General features: G+C 46.1%; 2 protein-coding genes and 1 long non-coding RNA gene across 3 annotated transcripts in view; 1 reads left to right on the top strand and 2 right to left on the bottom strand.

The window, feature by feature from the left end:
* The window catches only part of ercc5 (excision repair cross-complementation group 5), a 287,038-nt gene extending 272,381 nt beyond the window's left edge, over positions 1 to 14,657 (bottom strand). The window contains exons 1-2 of the mRNA XM_070891281.1: positions 14,169 to 14,657; positions 5,449 to 6,079 (exon numbers count right to left, since the gene is read on the bottom strand). Of these exons, the coding sequence (XP_070747382.1) occupies positions 5,449 to 5,944 (496 nt within the window). The 5' untranslated portion in view covers positions 5,945 to 6,079; positions 14,169 to 14,657. The remainder of the gene's footprint in view (positions 1 to 5,448; positions 6,080 to 14,168) is intronic.
* A 111-nt stretch (positions 14,658 to 14,768) lies between these two features.
* Positions 14,769 to 24,353, top strand: part of poglut2 (protein O-glucosyltransferase 2) — a 75,234-nt gene continuing 65,649 nt past the window's right edge. The window contains exons 1-2 of the mRNA XM_070891887.1: positions 14,769 to 15,227; positions 19,107 to 19,312. Of these exons, the coding sequence (XP_070747988.1) occupies positions 15,049 to 15,227; positions 19,107 to 19,312 (385 nt within the window). The 5' untranslated portion in view covers positions 14,769 to 15,048. The remainder of the gene's footprint in view (positions 15,228 to 19,106; positions 19,313 to 24,353) is intronic.
* LOC139275023 (uncharacterized) overlaps positions 22,907 to 24,353 on the bottom strand; it is a 40,132-nt gene continuing 38,685 nt past the window's right edge. Inside the window, exon 3 of the long non-coding RNA XR_011595657.1 lies at positions 22,907 to 23,008. This is a non-coding gene — a long non-coding RNA (uncharacterized lncRNA). The remainder of the gene's footprint in view (positions 23,009 to 24,353) is intronic.

The following is a 24,353-nucleotide window of genomic DNA, read 5'->3' as shown; positions in this document are numbered from 1 at the left end:
ATGTATTTGAAGTTTAGTGTGTCCGGTATCCACTTAACTTTCATGCGTTGGTATCTCTTTCTACTTAACCTCAGCTTTCTCCCCTCCTCTCCTGGAGTCAAAATTTAATTTTGGTGGGGGTCGCAGCTCTTCACACTCTGGCCACCCTTTCGGCCAGGGCTAGGGGCGGTGTGCTTCGGGCCCCTCCTACACAGCCTGCAGAGCACATGCAGAGATTGTGGGGGCGAGGAGCTACTGCACATGCGCGCACACTGTTTTCAGCGCCGGGACCTGGCACTGCCCCCCCACTGCTTGTGCTGCGCCAGGCCAAGGGCCTACGACGTTCCAGGAGTGGGGAGAATGCCGAGGTAAGTTTTCAACGCGGTTTTTCTTCTACAAAGTTTTTAACCGGGGGGGGGGGGGGGCGCAATCTTGGGCCCAGAGTTAGCTTTTGTGTTGCATGTGAGAAAAATATCTGATGAGAGTGTGAATTGTGGCAATTATTTGTAATACCCTGTACAAATATGCTGTGGCAGTTGAAATGGCAAATATCTAGTTCTTTAGATATTAGATTTTTAACACCTAAAAAAAATGTAAATGATCAATTTTAAGAAGAATTAATTTAAGAAAGAACTTGCATTTATATTACAATTTAGAATATAGAATCATAGAAGCTTACAGTACGAGGAGGCCATTTCGGCCCATCGTGTCCGTGCCGGCCAACAAGAGGCTATCCAGCTCTTCTGCTGTCTGAGGAAGAGTGTTCAAAGATCAGGCTCTCAAATCTGCTACTAAGCTCATGGTCTACAGGGCTGTAGTGATACCCGCCCTCCTGTATGGCTCAGAGACATGCATCATATACAGTAGACACCTCAAATCACTGCAGAAATACTATCAACGACGTCTCCGCAAGATTCCGCAAATCCCCTGGGAGGACAGGCGCACCAACGTTAGCTTCCTCGATCAGGCCAACATCCCCAGCATCGAACACACTCGACCAGCTCCGTTGGGCGGGCCACATTGTTTGCATGCCTGACACGAGACTCCCAAAGCAAGCGCTCTACTCGGAACTCCTACATGGCAAGTGAGGACAAAGTGGGCAGAGGAAACGTTTCAAGAACACCCTCAAAGCCTCTTTGATAAAATGCAATGTACCCATCGACACCTGGGAGTCCCTGGCCAAAGACCGCCCTAAGTGGAGGAAGTGCACCCGGGAGGGCGCTGAGCACCTCGAATCTCGTCGCCGAGAGCATGCAGAAAACAAGCACAGGCAGTGGAAGGAGCGTGCGGTAAACCAGTCCCACCCACCCTTTCCTTCAACGACTGTCTGTCCCACCTGTGACAGAGACTGTAATCCCTGTATTGGACTGTTCAGTCACCTAAGAACTCACTTTTAGAGTGGAAGCAAGTCTTCTTCGATTTCGAGGGACTGCCTATGATGCTGATGATGATGATCCAGCTCTAGGTCTGTAACCCTGCAGGTTACGGTACTTCAGGTGCACACCCAAGTACTTTTTAAATATGGCGAGGGTTTCTGCCTCTACCACTCTTTCAGGTACTGAGTTCCAGACCCCCACAACTCTCTGAAGAAATTTCCCCCCTCAAATCCCCTTTAAACCTTCTACCAATTACGTTAAATTTATGCCCCTTGGTTGTTGACCCCCTCTGCTAAGGGAAATAAGATCCTTTCTATCCACTATATCTAGGCCCCTCAGAATTTTATACACCTCAATGAGGTCTCCCCTCAGCCTCCTCTGTTCCAAGAAAAACAAATCCAGCCTATCCAATCTGTTCTCATAGCTAAGATTCTCCACTCCCGGCAACATCCTCGTAAATCTCCTCTGTACCCTCTCCAGTGCAATTACGTCCTTCCTGTAATGTGGTGACCAGAACTGCACGCATACTCCTGCTGTGGCCTAACCAATATTTTATACAGTTCAGGCAAACCCCCTCCCTGCTTTTGTATTCTATGCCTCAGCTAATAAAGGCAAGCATTCTGTATGCCTTCTTAATCACCTTATCTACCTGGCATGCTACTGTCAGGGATCTGTGGACATGCACTCCTAGGTCCCTTTGTTCCTCTGCACTTCTCAGTGTCCTACCATTTAATGTGTATTCCCTTTCCTTGTTAGCCCTCCCCAAATGCATTACCTCACACTTCTCTGGATTAAATTCCATTTGCCACTGTTCTGCCCACCTGACCAGTTCAATGATGTATATCACAAAAAGCAAGGGACCTAGTACTGAGCCCTGCAGAACCCCACTGGAAACATCCTTCCAGTCACAAAAACACCCATCAACCAATATCTTGCACTCCAACATTGATAAATGTTAATATTACAGTAGGCACAAGTCATGAATTTATGGTTCAGTTAAATCCACATTAACAATCTAGTCTTTTACTATGGTTTTAATACTGGGTCTCAGTCAATAGGATCACTGGAATTTCAATAATAGCAATTAGAGGGGAACTACAGCTTAGTGAAGCCATGGCTTTTATGATATCACTCATCTCCCTAATTAAGTATCATCATAGGCAGTCCCTAGGAATCGAAGAAGACTTGCTTCCACTCTTAGAATGAGTCCTTAGGTGGCTGAACAGTCCAATACGAGAGCCACAGTCCCTGCCACAGGTGGGACAGTCGCTGAGGGTAAGAGAGGGTGGGACAGGTTTGCTGCACGTTCCTTCCGCAGCCTGCGCTTGTCTTCTGCATGCACTTGCCGACGAATCTCGAGGCGCTTAGCACCCTCCCGAATCTGCGGGCAGGGACTCCCAGGAGTCGGTGTGTATGCTGCACTTTACCAGGGAGGCTTTGAGGGTGTCCTTGAAACGTTTCCTCTGTCCACCTTTGGCTCGTTTGCCATCAAGGAGTTCAGAGTAGAGCGCTTGTTTCGGGAGTCTCGTGTCTGGCATGCGGACGACGTGGCCCGCGCAGCGGAGCTGATAAAGTGTAGGCAGTGCTTCAGTGCTAGGGATGTTGGCCTGGTCGAGGACACTAATGTTAGTGCGTTTGTTCTGCCAGGGAATTTGTAGGATCTTGTAGAGGCATCGTTAGTGGTATTTCTCCAGCGGCTTGAGGTGTCTACTATACATGGCCCATGTCTCTGAACCATACAGGAGGGCAGGTATTACTATAGCCCTGTAGACCATGAGCTTGGTGGTAAATTTGAGGGCCTCGTCTTCTAACACTCTTTTCCTCAGGCGGCTGAAGGCTGTGCTGACGCACTGGAGGCGATGTTGAATCGCCTCATCAATGTCTGCTTTTGTCCAGGCCGCACCTGGAGTACTGCAGTTTTGGTCACCTTACTTAAGGAAGGATATACTAGCTTTGGAGGGGGTACAGAGACGATTCACTAGGCTGATTCCGAAGATGAAGGGGTTACCTTATGATGATAGATTGAGTAGACTGGGTCTTTACTCGTTGGAGTTCAGAAGGATGAGGGGTGATCTTATAGAAACATTTAAAATAATGAAAGGGATAGACAAGATAGAGGCAGAGAGGTTGTTTCCACTGGTCGGGGAGACTAGAACTAGGGGGCACAGCCTCAAAATACGGAGGAGCCAATTTAAAACCGAGTTGAGAAGGAATTTCTTCTCCCAGAGGGTTGTGAATATGTGGAATTCTCTGCCCAAGGAAGCAGTTGAGGCTAGCTCATTGAATGTATTCAAATCACAGATAGATAGATTTTTAACCAATAAGGGAATTAAGGGTTACGGGGAGAGGGCGGATAAGTGGAGCTGAGTCCACGGCCAGATCAGCCATGATCTTATCTTGTTGAATGGCGGAGCAGGCTCGAGGGGCGAGATGGCCTACTCCTGTTCCTAATTCTTATGTTCTTATAAGAGGCTCCCGAGCTATGGGAAATGGTCTCATGAAATAGTCCTCAGCCATCTAATACCGCTGTTCAATTATTCAGGTTGAGTTGCCATGACTTCTTTGTTTCTAAAAATAAAATGTAATCCGAGGACTTGCACATCCTGTGTATCGCCACAATAACAGTTTCATTACTTCATTGAAAACGAGATCATGGGGATATGGTTTTGCAAAGAGAATGAAAAAACATTTCATCGGTTCATAATGTATAGTGTGACAAAGATGCTATGGCACTCAGATGGCTTGAATAAATCAGTATAAAGTGGCTTGAGGAAAGGAATAATAGTTGAATTGTATTCACAGTTGAACTATTCATACCACCTCTGCTACTTAGAAATTAAACATAGTGAAAAGAAAACCAATTTCAAGTCGCCCTTCATCGTCGCGGAGTCGAACTGAGACAACTCACTCCCTAACAGCATTGTGGGAGTACCTTACCACACGGACTGCAGCGGTTCAAGAAGGTGGCTCACTACCACCTTCTCAAGGACAAAAAGGGATGGGAAATAAATGCTGGCCTTGCTAGTAATGCCCTCATCCAGTGAATGAGTAAACAAAGTTGCCAAGAGGACATATACAGTAACTGAATTTTCAATTATATGAAAAAACTGGACAGGAGATGCTTTGAATTTGGTCAAAATGTGATAAAAGGTCTTAGGGCATTGTGAAATGTAAAATGTTTCCCTCAGCTCTTCCATTTCAAATTCAGTTGACAAGTTAGCAATTATGGTCAGATGGACATAACCAGAAACACAAATCTCCCCCACAACCTGTGTGGGACATATGCGTAATAAAAACAAAAGTTCCCTACATGGGAATTATTATACATGAAGTATCCTGGAAACATAGACATTTACAGCGTAGAAGGAGGCCATTTCGGCCTATCGTGTCCGCGCCGGCCGACAAAGAGCCGCACGGCCCTCGGCCCCCTGAAGGTTACACATAAACCAATGAACAATGGCGGAAAGGTAAAGAGCATCCAGCCCAACCAGTCCTCCCCACACAACTGCGACACCCCTTATGCTAAAACGTTCTACACTCCACCCCAACCAGAGCCATGTGGTCTCCTGGGAGAGGCAAAAACCAGATAAAAATCCAGGCCAATTTAGGGAAAAAAAAATCTGGGAAATTTCCTCGCCGACCCATCCAGGCGATCGAAACAAATCCAGGAGATCACCCTGGTTGTATTCAATTCCCTGCAGTACTTACCATTATATCTGCGCCGGCCAACAAGAGGTTATCCAATCTAATCCCAATTAACAGCTCTAGGTCCGTAACTCTGCAGGTTACGGCACTTTAAGTGCCATCCAACCATCTCTTAAAAGTGATGAGGGTTTCTGCATCCACCACTCTTCCAGGCAGTGAGTTCCAGAACCCCACATTCATATCATTGAATGACATCAACAATAACATTAAAAATAAAAGGTTTACTGCATTGGAGGTAATGAGTCAGATATTCTTCAGTTCATGAGAAAGACTTTCAGAAAGAATCTTTCTAACTCAGAAATGGCTGCAATGCAGTATGTTATCATGGGTTAACAATTGATCTCTACACAGTAAGTTAGTTATTTATTGTTTTGTGGGATTTTCTCACCTGTTCTACTTTTCAATTTAGATGTTATTATATTAAAATCTGATGTATCTATCTCCCAGGCAAGCAGCTGTTTTGCATGGTTGACAGGCATAGCACCCATTTCTGTATTACCTCTATGGGTTACATCTGGAGGATCAACTTGAATGTCTACATAATTAGAATTATGTGCTGGACAATCTACTGAAGAAGTTCCATCTTGCACAGGAGCAGGGTCACTGGAAGTACATGGTGTACTTGCAATAATGGTGGCCTTGTTTAATAAACCATAATCCGAACAGACGTTGTAAAATACTTCCCGAGCCCGGACCACAGGAAACATCCATGGCCCATGTCCTGTTGCTCTTGAACTTAGACTGAATGATGGAGTACCATAACAGGAGAACAGATTTGAATTAGAAGCTCCTGGTGGATCACCAGCAGCAAACTCATCAATAACATTGATACTCTTTATGTTTGCAGTAGGCTTTGGTGGTTGATTTTCTATAGAGTTGGGCATTGAATGGTGCTAGTAGGAGTCTGGTCTTTGGTAGACTGAAGTGGCCTTCCTTAAAGAACTGTAATCAACTAGATGTTCGTTTTTACAATTCATGCATTTCATCTCAAGGTACTCATGCTTCGACACCATTGGAATCTAAAAGAAGAAAATATAATGGATAAGAATTAACTTAAAATAAAATGAAAGTGAACAAAATACAGTATCTTTCAATATATATTCACAGTATACTTACAACAGAAACATTTTTAACCTGAACATGCAGATTTCTGCCATTCATTTATTCTAAAAATGTATATAGTATATTAACTTCTCATGACTATGAAGCTAGTTGTATACTGTCCCAATCAACAGAACATGATGGCAATGTTTGAGTAACATGGACTTGGGATAATTTTATGACTGAATTATCTAAGCTGGTAATTATTATGACACAGCAACCCTCTAGAGATAGAGCAATTATTTACTCCCCTTTGATTACGCTGGAAGGTACAGTAGAAGTGTAATAGCTTGGATTTTGCGGTCAGTGGTGAAGTGACTGTGCTCGCTGCTGACCTCAAAGAAAGCTGCCCACAAAGATCTAGCAATCTCTATGGTGTGGATTACACCTTGCTTAACATTATTTTCATTCTGGTACCATCTATAGGGGTTTCCAGGTGTCCAGCAACAGTGATGTCATTAAGCAGGCTAAGCAGCCAATCACACTGAAGAATTCGCACAGACAGCAAACAAGGAAGTAAAAAGCACAGATTATCCTTCACTTCTTAATCATTTTACAGAAAACAAAATAAAGATTGATCATACATATGGGATTAAGGTAGAAGCTGAAATATCATAAACAAACTTTTAAAAACATTATTTACAAAATCTATAGAATTATCATAATGGAAAAATTTGACATTCCACAAATATAAAATTAGTTTTTCAGGGCCAAAGAAGTCGTTCAGCAGCAATTCTAACTTAGACCACCGTTAAAAATCCAGTTACACCTCACTCAATAAGGCTTAACTTTTGAGGATTTTTACAGTGAGATTAGAGCATAAAAAGTGGAAGTTCATGTCAATTCAGGGGATTTCCAAGATTTCGATCCGTGACGACTTCAATAGCATACCACGTGGAGGAGCGGGGAATCACTGACAGCAACCTCTGGATTTCCGCATTTAACTGCGCACGTGTGGATGCTAGAAGTTGCGGTCAGTTTCACGGAGTAATGACGGCGAATGTTGACAGTTTTGCCGTCATTACAAACACAAAATTTGGGCCATTAAATTTTCATAGGGTCAGACTGTGGTCTGAAATCACGTCAGAGTAAACTATTTCTTAACCAGAAATCTCTAGAAATATATCCGTTCCAAATTATTTTGAAACAACAAAGTACTGTAGCACCTCCAGTATACAATAACTAATCTATAAAAATAAGACTTTTCCCAACTGGTTTAGCCTGACTTTTATTAACTGCAATCAACAGTCCCACAAGCTGCTTGGCTGGGCAGTCGTCCAGAGGTCCTGCACAGGCCGCTCATCGGTTTTACAATGGGAATAACTGCTCATGCACGAAAATTTGAATGGGCCGCACAGCAGGTTAAAAGGCACATGCACAAAAAATAATTTACACAGAAGATTGACTTCAATCAAGGGTGATGTGTAATGAGAAAGGACTAATTAGCAATCTAGTTGTGTGAGGCCCCTTGGGAAAGAGTTACCATAATATGGTAGAATTCTTTATTAAGATGGAGAGTACACAGTTAATTCAGAAACTAGGGTCCTGAACTTAAGGAAAGGTAACTTCGATGGTATGAGACGTGAATGGGCTAGAATCGACTGGCGAGTGATACTTAATGGGTTGACGATGGATAGGCAATGGCAGACATTTAAAGATCACATGGATGAGCTTCAACAATTGTACATCCCTGTCTGGAGTAAAAATAAAACGGGTAAGGTGGCTCAACGTGGCTAACAAGGGAAATTAAGGATAGTGTTAAATCCAAGGAAGAGACATATAAATTGACCAGAAAAGGCAGCAAACCTGAGGACTGGGAGAATTGTATAAGTCAGCAGAGGAGGACAAAGGGTTTAATTAGGAGGGGGGAAATAGAGTATGAGAGGAAGCTTGCTGGGAACATAAAAACTGACTGCAAAAGCTTCTGTAGATATGTGAAGAGAAAAAGATTAATGAAGACAAACTTAGGTCCCTTGCAGTCAGATTCAGGTGAATTTATAGTGAGGAACAAAGAAATGGTGGACCAGCTGAACAAATACTTTGGTTCTGTCTTCACGAAGGAAGACACAAATAACCTTCTGTAAATACTAGGGGACCGAGGGTCTAGTGAGAAGGAGGAACTGAGGGAAATCCTTATTAAGCAGAAAATGGTGTTGGGGAAATTGATGGGATTGAAGGCCGATAAATCCCCAGGGCCTGATAGTCTGCATCCCAGAGCACTTAAGGAAGTGGCCCTAGAAATAGTGGATGCATTGGTGATCATTTTCCAACAGTCTATCGACTCTGGATCAGTTCCTATGGACTGGAGGGTAGCTAATGTAATACCACTTTTTAAAAAAGGAGGGAGAGGGAAAATGGGTAATTATAGACCGGTTAGCCTGACATCAGTAGTGGGAAAAATGTTGGAATCAATTATTAAAGATGAAATAACAGCGCATTTGGAAAGTAGTGACAGGATCGGTCCAAGTCAGCGTGGATTTATGAAAGGGAAATCATGCTTGATAAATCTTCTAGAAATTTTTTGAGGAGGTAATTAGTAGAGTGGACAAGGGAGAACCAGTGCATGTGGTGTATTTGGCCTTTCAAAAGGCTTTTGACAAGTTCCCACACAAGAGATTGCTGTGCAAAATTAAGGCACATGGTATTGGGGGTAATGTACTGACGTGGATAGAGAACTGGTTGGCAGACAGGAAACAGAGAGTTGGGATAAACGGGTTCTTTTCAGATTGGCAAGCAGTGACTAGTGGGGTGCCGCAGGGCTCAGTGCTGGGACCCCAGCTATTTACAATATACATTAATGATTTGGATGAAGGAATTGAGTGTAATATCTCCAAGTTTGCAGACGACACTAAGCTGGGTGGTGGTGTGAGCTGTGAGGAGGACGCTAATAGGCTGCAGGGTGACTTGACAGGTTAGGTGAGTGGGCAAACGCATGGCAGATGCAGTATAATGTGGATAAATGTGAGGTTATCCACTTTGGTGGCAAAAACACGAAGGCAGAATATTATCTGAATGGTGGCAGATTAGGAAAAGGGGATGTGCAACGAGACCTGGGTGTCTTGGTACATCAGTCATTGAAAGTTGGCATGCAGGTACAGCAGGCGGTGAAGAAGGCAAATGGTATGTTGGCCTTCACAGCTAGAGGATTTGAGTATAGGAGCAGGGAAGTCTTACTGCAATTGTACAGGGCCTTAGTGAGGCCTCACCTGGAATATTGTGTTCAGTTTTGGTCTCCTAATCTGAGGAAGGACATTCTTGCTATTGAGGGAGTACAGTGAAGGTTCACCAGACTGATTCCCGGGATGACAGGACCTGACATATGAGGAGAGACTGGATCGACTGGGCCTGTATTCACTGGAGTTTAGAAGAATGAGAGGGGATCTCATAGAAACATATAAAATTCTGACGGGACTGGACAGGTTAGATGCAGGAAGAATGTTCCCGATGTTGGAGAGGTCCAGAACCAGGGGACATAGTCTAAGGATAAGGGGTAAGCCACTTAGGTCTGAGATGAGGAGAAACTTCTTCACTCAGAGAGTGGTTAACCTGTGGAATTCTTTACTGCAGAGAGTTGTTGGATATGCCAGTTAGTTGGATATATTCAAGAGGGAGTTAGATATGGCCCTTGCAGCTAAAGGGATCAATGGGGTATGGAGAGAAAGCAGAAAAGGGGTACTGAGGTGAATGATCAGCCATGATCTTGTTGAATGGTGGTGCAGGCTCGAAGGGCCGAATGGCTTACTCCTGCACTTGTTTTCTGTTTCTATGAGATTCTGGAAGCATTTCTCCTGTAGGCAGCATTCAGCCTTATCTATTTTCCTACTAATGTTAGTCTAGAAGCAGCTAAGCTTAAATTTAAAATGACATCTTTTACATTAATCTCGAACCGGCAACTCCATGTTTGAACCTCTCCAAACAGAATTACGCACTACCACAGCATTGAAACGCCGTTATCCAAGTCATAAATGACATCCTATGTGACTGTAACCGTGGTAAATTATCCCTTCTCGACCCATCTGCAGTCTTTGACACGGTTGACCACACCATCCTCATCCAACGCTTCTCTTCTGTGGTCCAGCTGGTTGGGACTGTCCTTGCCTGTTTTCATTCTTATCTACCCAGTCGTAGCCAGAGAATCACCTGCAATGGCTCGCATCCTACTCCTGCACCATTACCTCTTAAGTCCCCCAAGGATATATCATTGGGCTCATCCTATTTCTTATCTTGTTACTGCCCCTCAGTGACATCATCTTAAAACACAATGTCAGGTTTCACATGTAGGCTGACAACACTCAGCTCTACCTCATCATCACCTCTCGACCGCTCCACTTTCTCCAAATTGTCAAACAGCACTGGATGAGCAGAAATTTCCTTAAACTAAATATTAGGAAGAGCAAAGCCATTATCTTCGGTCCCCGCCACAAACTCCTTCCCTAGCCAACTCCATCCCTCTCCCTGGCCACTGTCTGAAGCTGAACTAGATCATTTGCAACCATGGCATCGTAGTTGACCCCGAGCTGAGCTTTTGACCCCATATCCTCTCCATCACCACTACTGCCTACTTCCACCTCTGCCAACATCACCAATCTCTGCTCCACTTCAGCTCATCTGCTGCTGAAACCCTCATCCATGCCTTTTGTTACCTCTAGACTCGACTATTCCAATGCTCTGCTGGCCGGCCTCCCATCTTCTACCCTCCATAAACTTGAGCTCTGCTGCCCGTATCCTAACTTGCACTAAGTCCCGTTCACCCATCACTCTTGTGCTCCCTGTCCTACGTTGGTTCTCGGTCCTGCAATGCATAATTTTAAAATTCTTATCCTTATTTTCAAATCCCTCCATGGCCTCACCCCCTCCTTATTTCTGTCATCTCATCCAGCTCCACAACCCTCCAAGATCTCTGCGTTCTTTCAATTCTGGCCCTTTGTGCATCCCCGATTTTCATCTCTCCATCGTTAACAGACATGCCTTCATCTGCCTAGACCCTAAGCTCTGAAATTCCCTCGTTAAACCTCTCTGCCTTTTGAGATATCTCTTCTCCTTCAAGACACTTTTTAAAACTTACCTTTTTGACCAACCTTTGACCGGTCATAATATCTTATGTGGCTCGGTGCCAAATTTTGTTTGAATTTTTTTTGGAATTAATTCATGGGATGTGGGTGGCGCTGACAGGGCCAGCATTTATTGCCCATCCCTAATTGCCCTTAAGAAGTTGGTGGTGAGCCGCTTGTTGAACTGCTACAGCCTGTATGGTGAAGGTACTCCCGTAGTGCTTAGGGCAGGAGTTCCAGGATTTTGACCCAGCAACACTGAAGGAATGGTGATATATTTCCAAGTCAGGATGGTGAGTAACTTGGAGGTGATGGTGTTCCCATGCACCTGCTGCCCTTGTCCTTCTAGGAGGTAATGGTCGTGGGTCTGGCAGGTGCTGTCGAAGAAGCCTTGGCGAGTTGCTGCAGTGCATCTTGTAGATGGTACACACTGCAGATATGGTGCGCCAGTGGTGGAGGAGGGAGTGAATGTTTAAGGTGATGGATGGGGTGCCAATCGGGCAGGCTGCTTTGTCCTGGATGGTGTTGAGCATTGTTGGAGCTGCACTCATCCAGGCAAGTGGAGAATATTCCATCACACTGACTTGAGCTTTGTAGATGGTGGAAAGGCTTTGGGGAGTCAGGAAGGGAGACACTCGCCACAGAATAGCCAGTCTCTGACCTGCTCTTGTAGCCACAGTATTTATGTGGTTGATCCAGTTAAGTTTGTGGTCAATGGTGGCCCCTAGGATGTTAATGGTGGGGGATTCGGCGATGGTAATGCATTGACTGTCAAGGGATGGTGGTTAGACTCTCTCTTGTTGGAGATTGTCATTGCCTGGCACTTCTGTGACACGAATGTTACTTGCCACTTATCAGCCCAAGCCTGAATGTTGTCCAGGTCTTGCTGCATGCGAGCATGGGCTGCTTCATTATCTAAGCAGTTGTGAATAGAGCAGAACACTGTGCAATCAGCGAACATTCCCACTTCTGACCTTATGATAGAGGGAAGGTCATGGATGAAGCAGATGAAGATGGTTGGACCTCGAAAACTGACCTGAGGAACTCCTGCAGCAATGTCCTTGGGCTGAGATGACTGACCTCAAACAACCACAACCATCTTCCTTTGTGTTAGGTATGACTCCAGCCAGTGGAGAGCTTCCCCCCCCCCCCCCCCCCCCCCCCAATTCCCATTGACTTCAACTTTACTAGGGCTCTTTGGTGCCACACTCGGTCAAATGCTGCCTTGATGTCAAGGGCAGTCACTCTCACCTCACATCTAAATTCAGTTCTTTTGTCCATATTTGAACCAAGGCTATAATGAGGTCTGGAGCCAAGTGAGCCTGACGGAATCCAAACTGTGCATCGGTGAGCAAGTTATTGGTGAGTAAATGCCACTTGATAGCACTGTTGATGACACCTTCCATCACTTTGCTGATGATTGAGATGTAGACTGATGGGGGCGGTAATTGGCTGGATTGGATTTGTCCTGCTTTTTGTGGGCAGAACATAGCTGGGCAGTTTTCCACATTGTTAGGCAGATGCCAGTGTTGTAACTGTACTGGAACAGTTTGGCTACAGGCACTGCTAGTTCTCCAGCACAAGTCTTCAGCATGACAGCCAGGATGTTGTCAGGGCTCATAGCCTTTGCTGTATGCAGTGCGCTCAGCTGTTTCTTGATATCACGTGGTGTGAATCGAATTGGCTGAAGACTGGCTTGTGTGTTGGTGGGGACCTCCAGAGGAGGCCGAGATGGATCATCCACTTGACACTTCTGACTGAAGATGGTTGCAAATGCTTCAGCTTTGTCTTTTGCACTTGGGTGGTGCTGGGCTCTGCCATAATTTAGGATGGGGATGTTCATGGAGCCTCCTCCTCCCGTTAGTTGTTAATTGTCCACCACCATTCACGACTGGATGTGACAGGAAGCAGAGCTTTGATCTGATCTGTTGATTGTGGGATCGCTTAGCTCAGTCTATAGCATGCGGCTTCCGCTGTTTAGCATGCATATAGTCCTGTGTTGTAGCTTCCCCAGGTTGGCACCTCATTTTTAGGTACATGTGGTGCTGCTCCTGGCATGTTCTTCTACACTCATCAGTGGAGTGAGGGATATGCCAGGCTACCAGATTATAGTGGAATGCAATTCTGCTGCTGCTGATGGCCCATAGCGCCTCATGAATGCCCAGTTTTAAGCTGTTTGATCTGTTCTGAATCTATCCCATTTAGTATAGTGGTAGTGCCACACAACACGATGGAAGGTGTCCTCAGTGTGAAAACAGGACTTCGTCTCCACAGGGACTATGTGGTGGTCACTGCTACCAATATTGCCACGGACAGATGCATTTGCGACAGGCAGATTGGCGACGAGGTCAAGTAAGCTTTTCCCTCGTGTTGGTTCTTTCGCCACCTGCCACAGGCCCAGTCTGGCAGTTATGTCCGTCAGGACTTGGCCAGCTCAATCAGTAGTGGTGCTACTGAGCCACTCTTGGTGATGGACATTTAAGTCCCCCACCCAAAGTACATTCTGTGCCTTGCTACTCTCAGTGCTTCTTCCAAGTGGTATTCAACATGGAGGAGTACTGATTCGTCAGCTGAGGGATGGCAGTAGGTGGTAATCAGCAGGAGGTTTCTTTGGCCATGCTTGACCTAAAGCCATGAGACTTCATGGGGTCCGGAGTCAATGTTGAGGACTCCCAGAGGCACTCTTGTGCTATTATGAAGCGCCTTAGGACGTTTTACTATGTTAAAGGTGCTATATAGATGCAAGTTGCTGTTATCTTCAGTCTGCACAGGTACTTGCACTTCCGTTGAATAACTAAAAACCATCGACTGCCATTAACTCCCGGGGACAAAATCCGTTTGCCAGTTAACAGTATGGTAATTGGTAAACAATTCACAATATTAGCCCCGTGATCCGATCTGACCCCAACGCTGTTGCAGGTTATGGGTCTGTAAAAAGTCTCTGGACTGAGGTTACCTGTAACAGTGGCTCGTTTCGGCTCGGTTCCACCAGCTCCTTCGTCTCACAACCAACTCTCCGACGCGACCATCTCAACCAGTCGCGGGGTCAGAGAATGAAACACTCTGGACATGTCTTACAGCGAGAGCGGAAGGTGGAAGATTTTAGTCTAACAGAATGTGAACACAATCGTTAGGTAACACTGCAACATTACATGCATTACTCTGTTTGTATACAATGAGGTAACAGCAACCCCCCTTCTTTCGCTCGTGTTTGTAGTGTCCAAGGGGTGGAGTAACGGCTCGATTTTGACGAACCCAACGCTCGGCCGGTTACAAACAGTACCGGAGGCGGAAAGGTCGGGGCTGGGTACAGTGCAGTCACCGGGTTTCTCATCTAATTGCTCCCCATAGCACTGTTGTTTCCGCTATGACATTCGCTGTGTTGACCCCGCTTTCTGCTGCCGGCAGATTTGGAATTTGCGCAGAATCCTGGGCGCCAGTAAAAGACTACGTTTCCCAGCAGGCATTGAGATCGTACGCATGCGCAGCGAAAGCGGCGCCGCGTCCTATCGGAGCTGCTTTTTAGGCAATGGGCGCACAGGCTGCGTCATTGAGCGGCGGCTCTGTGGCCACCGACAAGCGGCTGGCGCTGTGGCAATGTCCCACTTCACCGACTTGGCACGTTGAACTGATGTAGATGGCGATATGATGAAAGTTAAGGCCACAACATTGAGATTTAGCGTAGTTTAAATAAGCACAAAATGAACAAATTAATTTAGTCAGACAGACCGCCGCGTTTAGTCTGGACTCTTAAATTAAAAACCTGAAGTTAGGTCAAGTGACGTAAAATTATTTTCGTATTTAATTGCTTACATCCTACAAGACAGTTTTTTACTATGCCAGAAAAATGGTTATTTTGTACTTTTCTTTTTATTGCAATAACGAACTGTGCAGTTGAAAGTACAGCCAAAGTAAGTCAAAAGAGAAGTTTAGTTTGGGGGCCTGGTCTGGATGCAAACATAGTTCTTCCAGCTCGATATTTCTATATTCAGGCTGTAGAAGAAGACAATGCCAAGTAAGTAAAGCATGCTTTACATTTTTACTTGTAAAGCAATTTATTTTTAGGCCGAACATTGGCAACCTACAAAGATAATTCAAGGAAACTAAAGTTAGCATAGGATCATAGAAGTTTACAGCACAGAAGGAGGCCATTTGGCCCATCGTATCAGAGCTAATGATTATTGGGAATTTTTTGTCAAAAGTGCTTTTCCTGCCCATTTTACCTTCGTAAATTTAAAATGATAATGAAAATTCAAAGAATTATTTCAGAAAAGTGATGTCTAATATTTAAAATAAAGTTTTATATACTGTGTTCTGGTTTTATTCTCATACAATAGCCAATAGTAAAGAAAGCATTCTTATGTTTTCTGTTTTTTAATTTTGCCTCCTTTTTACCATTTTATTTTCTCCTGGTTCCGAACCTTGTGTAAGCTTTAACCTTCATTCCTCTTCTGAGAGGGTGGGCAGGTGATTAGTTTTGAGATATTGCCCAATAGCAGTGTAAAGTTGATTTTACTCTTCCACTGGTTAAGTATCTTTTTTTTGACACTGTGATAATGGAAGGTACTAGGAAGACAATCTATCAGGAAGGGTACAGGTTTGCACTTCAATCTCCTTAATGCTGACTTCCCTATTTGTGGGGTGGTATCGAGCAGAAACTGGTGATTCTTCACAGGATGCGAGAGAATATCTGCAGAATCACCCTTGAATATGTATTTGTACACCTTAAATGGTCCATTCTCTCAGTTACATTGTGGAAACCTAAGAAGAGGATAGGACAGAAAGCTTTGAAAAAGTAAAGGAAGAAATCTCTGGCTTAGAAATAAATCAAAAGGTCATATTGGAATGAACTTGACCAAAATTTGGTATTTCTAAACATATAGGGCCGAAGTTTCCACATGATTTGCGCCTGATTTTTAGGAGCAACTGGTGGAGAACGGACTATCTTAGAAATCGCAATTCTCCACATTTTTTTTTCTGCAGTTCTAGTCAGGTAGAACAGTTCTACTTTGGAACAGAATTTTTTCTTCAAAAGGGGGCGTGTCTGGCCACTGACACCTGATTTCAAAGTTTCCACAGTGAAAACGTACTCCAAACTAAAGTAGAATGGAGCAAGTGAAGATTTTTGTAGAACTGAAAAAACCTGTTCTACACATTAAAAAATCAGGCGCAGGTTACAAATTAGGTGTCCAGAACGAGGTGGGGGGTGGGGAAGGGAACTCATTAAATTCTACAATAAATCCTTATTTATACTTCTACAAATATTATACAAATAAATCCAACCTGAATAAACATTTATAAGCAAAGAAAAGATTAAATAAACCATCTTCCTACCTATGTGAAAGTGCTTCAGGCACGGAGAATTCTGCAGTCAGCCTGAGGCGCCCGTTCTTCCCGCGTGGGCGCGGGGGGGGGAGGGGAGAGGAGGCGCCCGTTCTTTCCTGCGGGGGGGGGGAGGCGCCCGTTCTGCCCGCGGGGGGGGGGGAGGGGAGAGGAGGCGCCCGTTCTTTCCCGCGGGGGGGGGAGGGGAAGGAGACAGCGGTTTGCCGCCGCGGAGGGGAAGGAAACAGCGGTTTGTTGCCGCGGAGGGGAGGGAGGGGAAGGAGACAGCGGTTTGTTGCCGTGGAGGGGAAGGAGACAGCGGTTTGTTGCCGTGGAGGGGAAGGAGACAGCGGTTTGTTGCCGCGGAGGGGAGGGAGGGGAAGGAGACTGCGGTTTGTTGCCGTGGAGGGGAAGGAGACAGCAGTTTGTTGCCGCGGAGGGGAGGGAGGGGAAGGAGACAGCGGTTTTCCGCCGGGGAGGGAGGGGAAGGAAACAGCGGTTTGTTGCCGTGGAGGGTGGGGAGGGGAAGGAGACAGTGAGAAGGCTGCAAGTGCTGATGGCAATGTGCTTTTATTAAAAAAAATTTCAAAAATTAAACAGCTACAAAGAACTACAAAAATGGCCGAGTGCCAATGTTTTTTTCACTGAGCATGCGAGAACGCTGCAACGCGCACGCGCAGCGTTGCCGGCAGGAAAAAAAACTAATTTAAATAGTACCCGCCACCTCCCACTTACAAAATCGGCGCGAGTGTAGGCTCCGCCCCCCTGGGCGACGCGCCAAACAGACAAGGAGCTGCAAAGCGCTCGAGAATAGCGCGTTTTTTTTCTGGCGCCGTTTTAGGCGCGAAAAACGGGCGCCCAGCTCTGGGGGGGGGGGGGCGCCCGTTTTTTATCCTGTGGAAACTTGGGCCCAATGTTACTGGGCAGAGGAGAATGAGTGGTTAGATTCTGTTTATGTACAAGGTAAGGACCATAATTATAATAAAAAAATTATAGAAATCTAAAGCAAAATAATGTCTTCCAATATTTGGGCACCATCCACATCTTTGTCACCATGTTATGTGTAGATTCCCTACCCAGAAGATCGAGGTTCAAGCCCAACTCCAGTGATGTTGGTTGAGAGATAAATATTGGCTTGGACACCAGCAGAACTCCCCAGTGCTTCACAGAACCATAGGATCTTTTTTCTTTTATCTGTGTGGGCAGTTACACAGCAGTAGAACAGTACTGCTGTGTCAGCTGAGATTAGATGCTCAAATCCTGGAGTGGGGCTTGAACTGTGACCTGGCACATTGGTGAGGGTGGTATCATTGAGCCAAGAATGACACCGAATTATTGGTTCTTTCTTTCTGTAACAGCCAAAAATCTGACTGGATTTGTAAAGTTCTTCATTATTAGGGAATGAGTGGATCATTGTTTTGTGATTTAAAAATAGATCATTTGTACACTGCTTAGTGTTCTTACAAAAATATTATTAGGATTTGTCCCTTGTACTTTTAATAATTGGTATATTCTCATGTAAGAATGTCCAGATTAAATTCTTGTACATACTAATAGCATTAGTTCCTCTAATTTGCTATTAAATATCACTGAATAAATGTTGTGGCAATTACATTGTAATGATTAATGCTATGGTGTGGACATTACTATGTATTGACTACACTGAATGGACTGGCATCAGTGTCTGTTATTCCACTTGTCTTTATTTTAAAGGCTGAAAAAACTGCTGCTTGCAATAAGCCTCAAATTGTTATTCAAAATGGTGGTGGTGGGGCGGGGGAGCATTGGGAGTGATTACTTGGAGTTCAGATCATTGTAAATTATGTCGTCAACATTTTTTCAGAATATTGTATTGGAATAATTTCCAGTTTTTTTAATTTTCTATATAATGTTGTCAACTATTTAATAGTCATCATCATCATAGGCAGTCCCTTGAAATCGAGGGAGACTTGCTTCCACTCTCAAAGTGAGTTCTCAGGTGACTGTACAGTCCAATAAGGGAATTATAGTCTCTTTCACAGGTGGGACAGATAGTGGTTGAAGGAAGGGGTGGGTGGGGAGTCTGATTTGCCGCATGCTGCTTCCGCTGTCTGCACTTGATTTCTGCATGCTCTCAGCGCCCTCCCGGATGCTCTTCCTTCACTTAGGGCGGTCTAGGGCCAGGGATTCCCAGGGGCCGGTGGGGATATTGCATTTTATCAAGGAGGCTTTGAAGGTGTCCTTGAAGTGTTTCCTCTGCCCACCTGGGGCTCGCTTGCCGTATAGGAGTTCCGAGTGGAGCACTTGCTTTGGGAGTCTTGTGTTGGGCATGCAGACGATAATAATAGTCGTAGTGCACTGTTTACCTGTGTAATCAACTTCCCTGATGACATGCTGTCAATTTGTCAGAATGAGAAATTTAAAAAAATCTATTATACATCTTAAAGATCAGGAGAATTATATGGTGCTGTGTGGTTTTGATTTTATATTTGTCTTTGTGGCTATTTAAAATCTGCACTGTACCAGACACCTCTATGCACTATTGTATACTCTTGCATTGTTACTTGTGTTAATAATTCTCGTTTCCCAACAGCTTTACTTCTTCACCAGGTGAAAATACATTTACAGTGAACATTTATTCCTCTGGCGAGCAATTCACTCGGATTTGGGTACAAGTATTGGACCGGAAGGATGGATCTTTCCTTGTCAGATACAGAATGTATTCAAGCTACAGGAGCCTGGTAATTGAAGTTAAATTCCAAGATGAACACATCTGTCGGTCACCATATGTTTTAAAAGGTACTTGTGATTTTTCTATATATTTACCATGAAACATCAAAATGTTGTAACATGTTGGTATACAATTACATTGAGCCAAATCTTGCTGGAGTGGGGCATCTTGCAGCGTACGCTGTTAGACATTTTCCTGCACCTTTCAGCTCGAACAATTTTAACACAATAATTTACTGGAAGTGTGAGCTGATAATGGGGTGGTGAGGGCAACAGGGCATCTGAGACCTTGGTGAACGGCAGGACCAACAGTCTGTCTCCTTAACCAATGAGATGTCAGGACCAACAGTATATCTCCTTAACCAATGAGATTTAAGGATTGTGAAAGAAATAGGAACAACGGAGAGAGGGTGAATTAAAGTGAAATCGGGTACAGAAAGAGAAACAAAGACAGGGAATTAAAGATTGGATTACGAGAGAGAGAGAAAAAAGACAAGAAAAGTAAGAAAAAAAATAATAAAATATTGCCATTTTTAAATTCTCTAATAACAATTTACGACATGCAGGAATAAGAATAAACAGTTTAAATTGTGCCCTTTCTGGGCCAGAGGTTGATTGGCATTGCAATAACAATTATCACATTGTTAGAAGTGGACTTACGATTTTAATCACCAGCCTTAACTTTCTGTGGCGAGTTTTATCGGCAATTAAAGTGCAAATCCAGCAAGTTCTTAACAATGGCCCCGACTTTGCAGTTGTAATGACGGTGAAACTGTCAGTGTACGCCATTATTACCCTGTGAAAATGACAGCAACTTATGGCGTCCGCACATGCACAGTTAAACAAGGAAATCCAGAAGTTGCTATCAGTGATTCCCTGCTCCTGCACAGGACGCACTGTTGAAGACCCTGCAGATGACAATCTTTGAGAAATCACTGAACTGACAAGAACTTCCCCTTTTACGCTGTAATATCGCAGTTTTAAAAAAAACAAAAGTTAAGCCTTTTGAATGAACTGTAACTAAGTTTTTAATGGCGTACTAAATCATAATTACTGTTGAACAACCTTTCTGGCCCTGAAATACAGATTTTATATTTGTGGAATGCCAAATTTTTCTATTGTTAAAAATTCATTATTTTTTTAATATAATAAAAAATATATATTTTTAATTTTGTTTGATAGTTCAGCTTCTACCTTTTAATCCCGTGTGTATGTCCCATTCTTTATTTCGCTCACCGCAAAATTTATAAATAAGTGAAGCATAATCAGTGCATTTTACTTCCTGATTTGATGTCTGAGAATTTTTCAGTGTGATTGGCTGCTTAGACAGTTTGATGACATCACTGTGGCTGGACACTGGAGATTCCCTAGACTTGACGCCAGAGTCAAATTAATGTCAGGAAAGGATAAATCAATGCCACCGAGATCGCTAGATCTTTGTGGGCAGCTTTCTTCGAGGTCAGCCGTGAGCATTGTCACTTCGCCGTTGACTGCAAAATCTGAGCCATTAACAGAGAGGCTAAGGGCTAGATGCCGTTTGTGTGAAGCACACAGTCATCATCATCATCATCAGCAGCAGTCCCTCGGAATTGAGGAAGACTTGCTTCCACTCTTAAAATGAGTCCTTAGGTGGCTGAACAGTCCAATACGAGAATCACAGTCCCTGTCACAGGAGGAACAGATAGTTGTTGAGGGTAAGGGAGTGTGGGACAGGTTTGCCGCACGCTCTTTCCGCTTCCTGTACTTGATTTCTGCATGCTCTCGGCAGTGAGACTCAAGGTGCTCGGCGCCCTCCCGGATGCACTTTCTTCATTTAGGGCGATCTTTTGCCAGGGACTCCCAGGTGTCAGTGGGGATGTTGCACTTTATCAGGGAGGCTTTGAGGGTGTCCTTGTAACGTTTCTTCTGCCCACCTTTGGCTCGTTTGCCATGAAGGAGTTCCGAATAGAGCGCTTGCTTTGGGAGTCTTGTGTCTGGCACGCGGACAATGTGGCCTGCCCAATGGAGCTGATCAAGTGTGGTCAGTGCTTCAATGCTAGGGATGTTGGTCTGGTCGAGGACGCTAATGTTGGTGCGTCTTCTCAGCGGATTTGTCGGATCTTGTGGAGGCATCGTTGGTGGTATTTCTCCAGCGACTTGAGGTGTCGACTGTACGTGGCCAATGTCTCTGAGCCATACAGGAGAGAGGGAAGGAGGAGGGGGGAGAGGGAGGAGGAGGAGGAGGAGGAGGGGGGAGAGGGAGGGGGGGGAGAGAGGGAGGGGGAGGAGGAGGAGGGGGGAGGGGGGAGGAGGAGGGGGGGAGAGGGCGGAGGAGGGAGAGGGCGGAGAGGGAGAGGGGGGAGGGAGGAGGAGGGGGAAGAGGGGTGGGGAGAGAGGAGGGAGGGGGGAGAGGGAGGAGGAGGAGGGCGGAGGAGGAGGGGGGAGAGGGCGGAGGAGGGGGGGAAGAGGAGGAGGAGGAGGGGGGGGAGAGGGAGGGAGGGGGGGGGATGGGGGGGAGAGGGAGGAGGAGGGGGGGATGGGGGGGGAGAGGGAGGAGGAGGGGGGATGGGGGGGAGAGGGAGGAGGAGGGGGGGGATGGGGGGGGAGAGGGGGGGGGAGAGGGAGGAGGAGGGGGGCGGGAGAGGGAGGAGGAGATGGGGGGGAGAGGGAGAGGGAGGAGGAGGAGGGAGAGGGATGGGGGGGAGAGGGAGGGGATGGGGGGGAGAGGGAGGAGGTGGGGGGGGAGAGGGAGGAGGAGGAGGAGGAGGAGGAGGAGGGAGAGGGAGGAGGAGGAGGGGGGGAGAGGGAGGAGGAGGGAGAGGGAGGGGGAGGAGGAGGCGGGGGGGAGAGGGACGAGGAGGAGGGAGGAGGAGGGAGGGAGAGGGAGGAGGGGAGAGGGAGGTGGAGGGAGGGAGAGGGAGGAGGAGGGGGGGAGAGGGAGGAGGAGGGGAGGAGGAGATGGGGGAGGGGGAGAGGGAGGAGGAGGAGGAGGAGGGGGAGAGGGAGGAGTGGGGGGGAGGAGGAGGGGGGAGGAGGAGGAGGGGGGAGGAGGGGGAGAGGGAGGAGGAGATGGAGGAGGGGGTGGAGAGGGAGGGGAGGAGGAGGAGGAGGGGGGGAGAGGAGGGGAGGGGGGAGAGGGAGGAGGAGGGAGGGGGAGGAGGGGATCTGGAGGAGGGAGGCGAGGAGGTGGGAGTAGAGGGGCGGGGGGGGGAGCCGTGGGGTGGGGGAGAAGGGAGCGGGTAGGGGGAGGAGGGGACAGGGAAGGGCTGGGGGTGGGTATCCGTGGGACACAGGCAGTGCGTAAGCGAACCTTTCAGAATTTCTGAATTAATATTGTTTTATATGGGCCTGGTTCTCCAATCACAAAGGTGGAATCTAATAAAAATATAATTTACAGATTTGGAATTTTATTCGTAATTGCCTTCATTCCACCAACCTCAAAGAATGTAAATTTTTTTGATAATTTTATACCATTAAAACTGGGCCTGTGTTTGCAGAAACTCATTTCATGCAGTCTATGTGCATAATTGAGGAAATGAAAATGTTTTATTAATGGCTTAGATATACCTTTACGCTGATGCAAACAGGCCCTGCTTCTGCATGCATCAACCGTAAGACTTCCGTACACAATCGCAAATAGCCCAACTCTGCACCAGCGATTGCTTTTTCGTGGCTCATGCGGAAGGCCTGTCGACGCTGAGAGTGTGCCGTCATACACACCAATTTCAGGGTTCATCCTGGAACCTAGTTGCATGGAACATTTTGATTACCATCTTCCTCTGTATCCTGTGCTTTAAAAAAGGGAACATAAAATTTGCCACATATTTAACTAACTTTAAATCGTAGTCAAGCCCTATAATATTGCTTCCACACAAATATGCACATAATGGGCTCAAGTTTCGGCTTGGAGCAACTAGTTTAGAATGGAGCATCTTAGAAATTGCAATTCTCGGCATTTAGTTTGCTCCAGTTCGAGTGAGTTAGAATAGTTCCATTTTAGAACAGATTTTTTTTTCAAAAGGAGGCGTGTCCAACCATTTACACCTGTTTTGCAAGTTAAGGCAGCGAAAACTTACTCCAAACTAACTTAGAATGGAGTAAGTGTAGATTTTTGTACGCTCAAAAAAACCTTGCCTGCACTTATAAATCAGGCATGGAGAACGAGAGATGCAGGCGGGGGTGGGGGGGCGTTTACAAACATTAAACACTTCACTTTTACAAATAAAGCGCCATCATCAATAATAAATGATAAATCAACCAATAAATCAATCAAAAAATTTTTTAAAAATAATAACAAAAAATTTAAAAATCAATAAATAAAAAATTAAGTTTCTACTCACCGACTACAGCACCAGGAGCCCTCCTACAGCATGCTGGGACGCCCCCCCCCCCCCTGCCGGTGTCTCTCTCTCTCTCTGTCAATCTCTCTCTCTCTCTCTGTCAGAGTGTCTCTCTGGAATTGGAGGGAGGGGGGGGAGGAGAGGAGGGGGGAGGAGAGGAAAAGGGGGGGAGACGAGGGAGAGGCTGTATGGACCCCGCCAACGAAAGGAAGCCAGGCCGAAGACTTCGGGCGGGGCCCGCCCCAGCAAGATGCTGGGTGGGCAGGCCCCGCCGAGGAAGGGAGGGAGGAGGGGGAACGGCTGAACGGGAGGGGAGGGAGGAGCGGGAGCTGAACGGGAGGGAGGCGGGGGACCGGGAGCTGAACGGGAGGGAGGGGGGGGGAAATGGGAGCTGAACGGCGGTGGGGGTAGCGGGAGCTGAACGGGAGGAAGGGATGCCCGAGTCCGATCTTCGCCGCCCCAGTGAGCCCATTCGGCCAGGGCTAGGGGCGGCGTGCTTCGGGCCCCTCCCACGCAGCCTCGGGGCGAGGAGCTACTGCACATGTGCGCACACTCGAGCGCGCATGTGCAGAGGTCCTGGCACTGTTTTCAGTACCGGGATCTGGCTCCACCCTCCACGCGTTCTGCTGCGCTGCGCCAAGGACCTGGATCGACCGGAAGGAGGGGAGAATACCAAGGTAAATAATAGGCGCCGTTTCTATTCTAAAAAGTCGGCGCACCATACGGGGATGCGCCGTTCTAAGCCTGGGGGCAAACTTGGGCCCATACACCCTGAGCTCTTACGCCTTTTT

This window comes from Pristiophorus japonicus, chromosome 10, assembly GCF_044704955.1.
Source record: "Pristiophorus japonicus isolate sPriJap1 chromosome 10, sPriJap1.hap1, whole genome shotgun sequence".
Classification (NCBI taxonomy): Eukaryota; Metazoa; Chordata; class Chondrichthyes; family Pristiophoridae; genus Pristiophorus; species Pristiophorus japonicus.
This window is presented reverse-complemented; position numbering and strand designations above follow the sequence as displayed.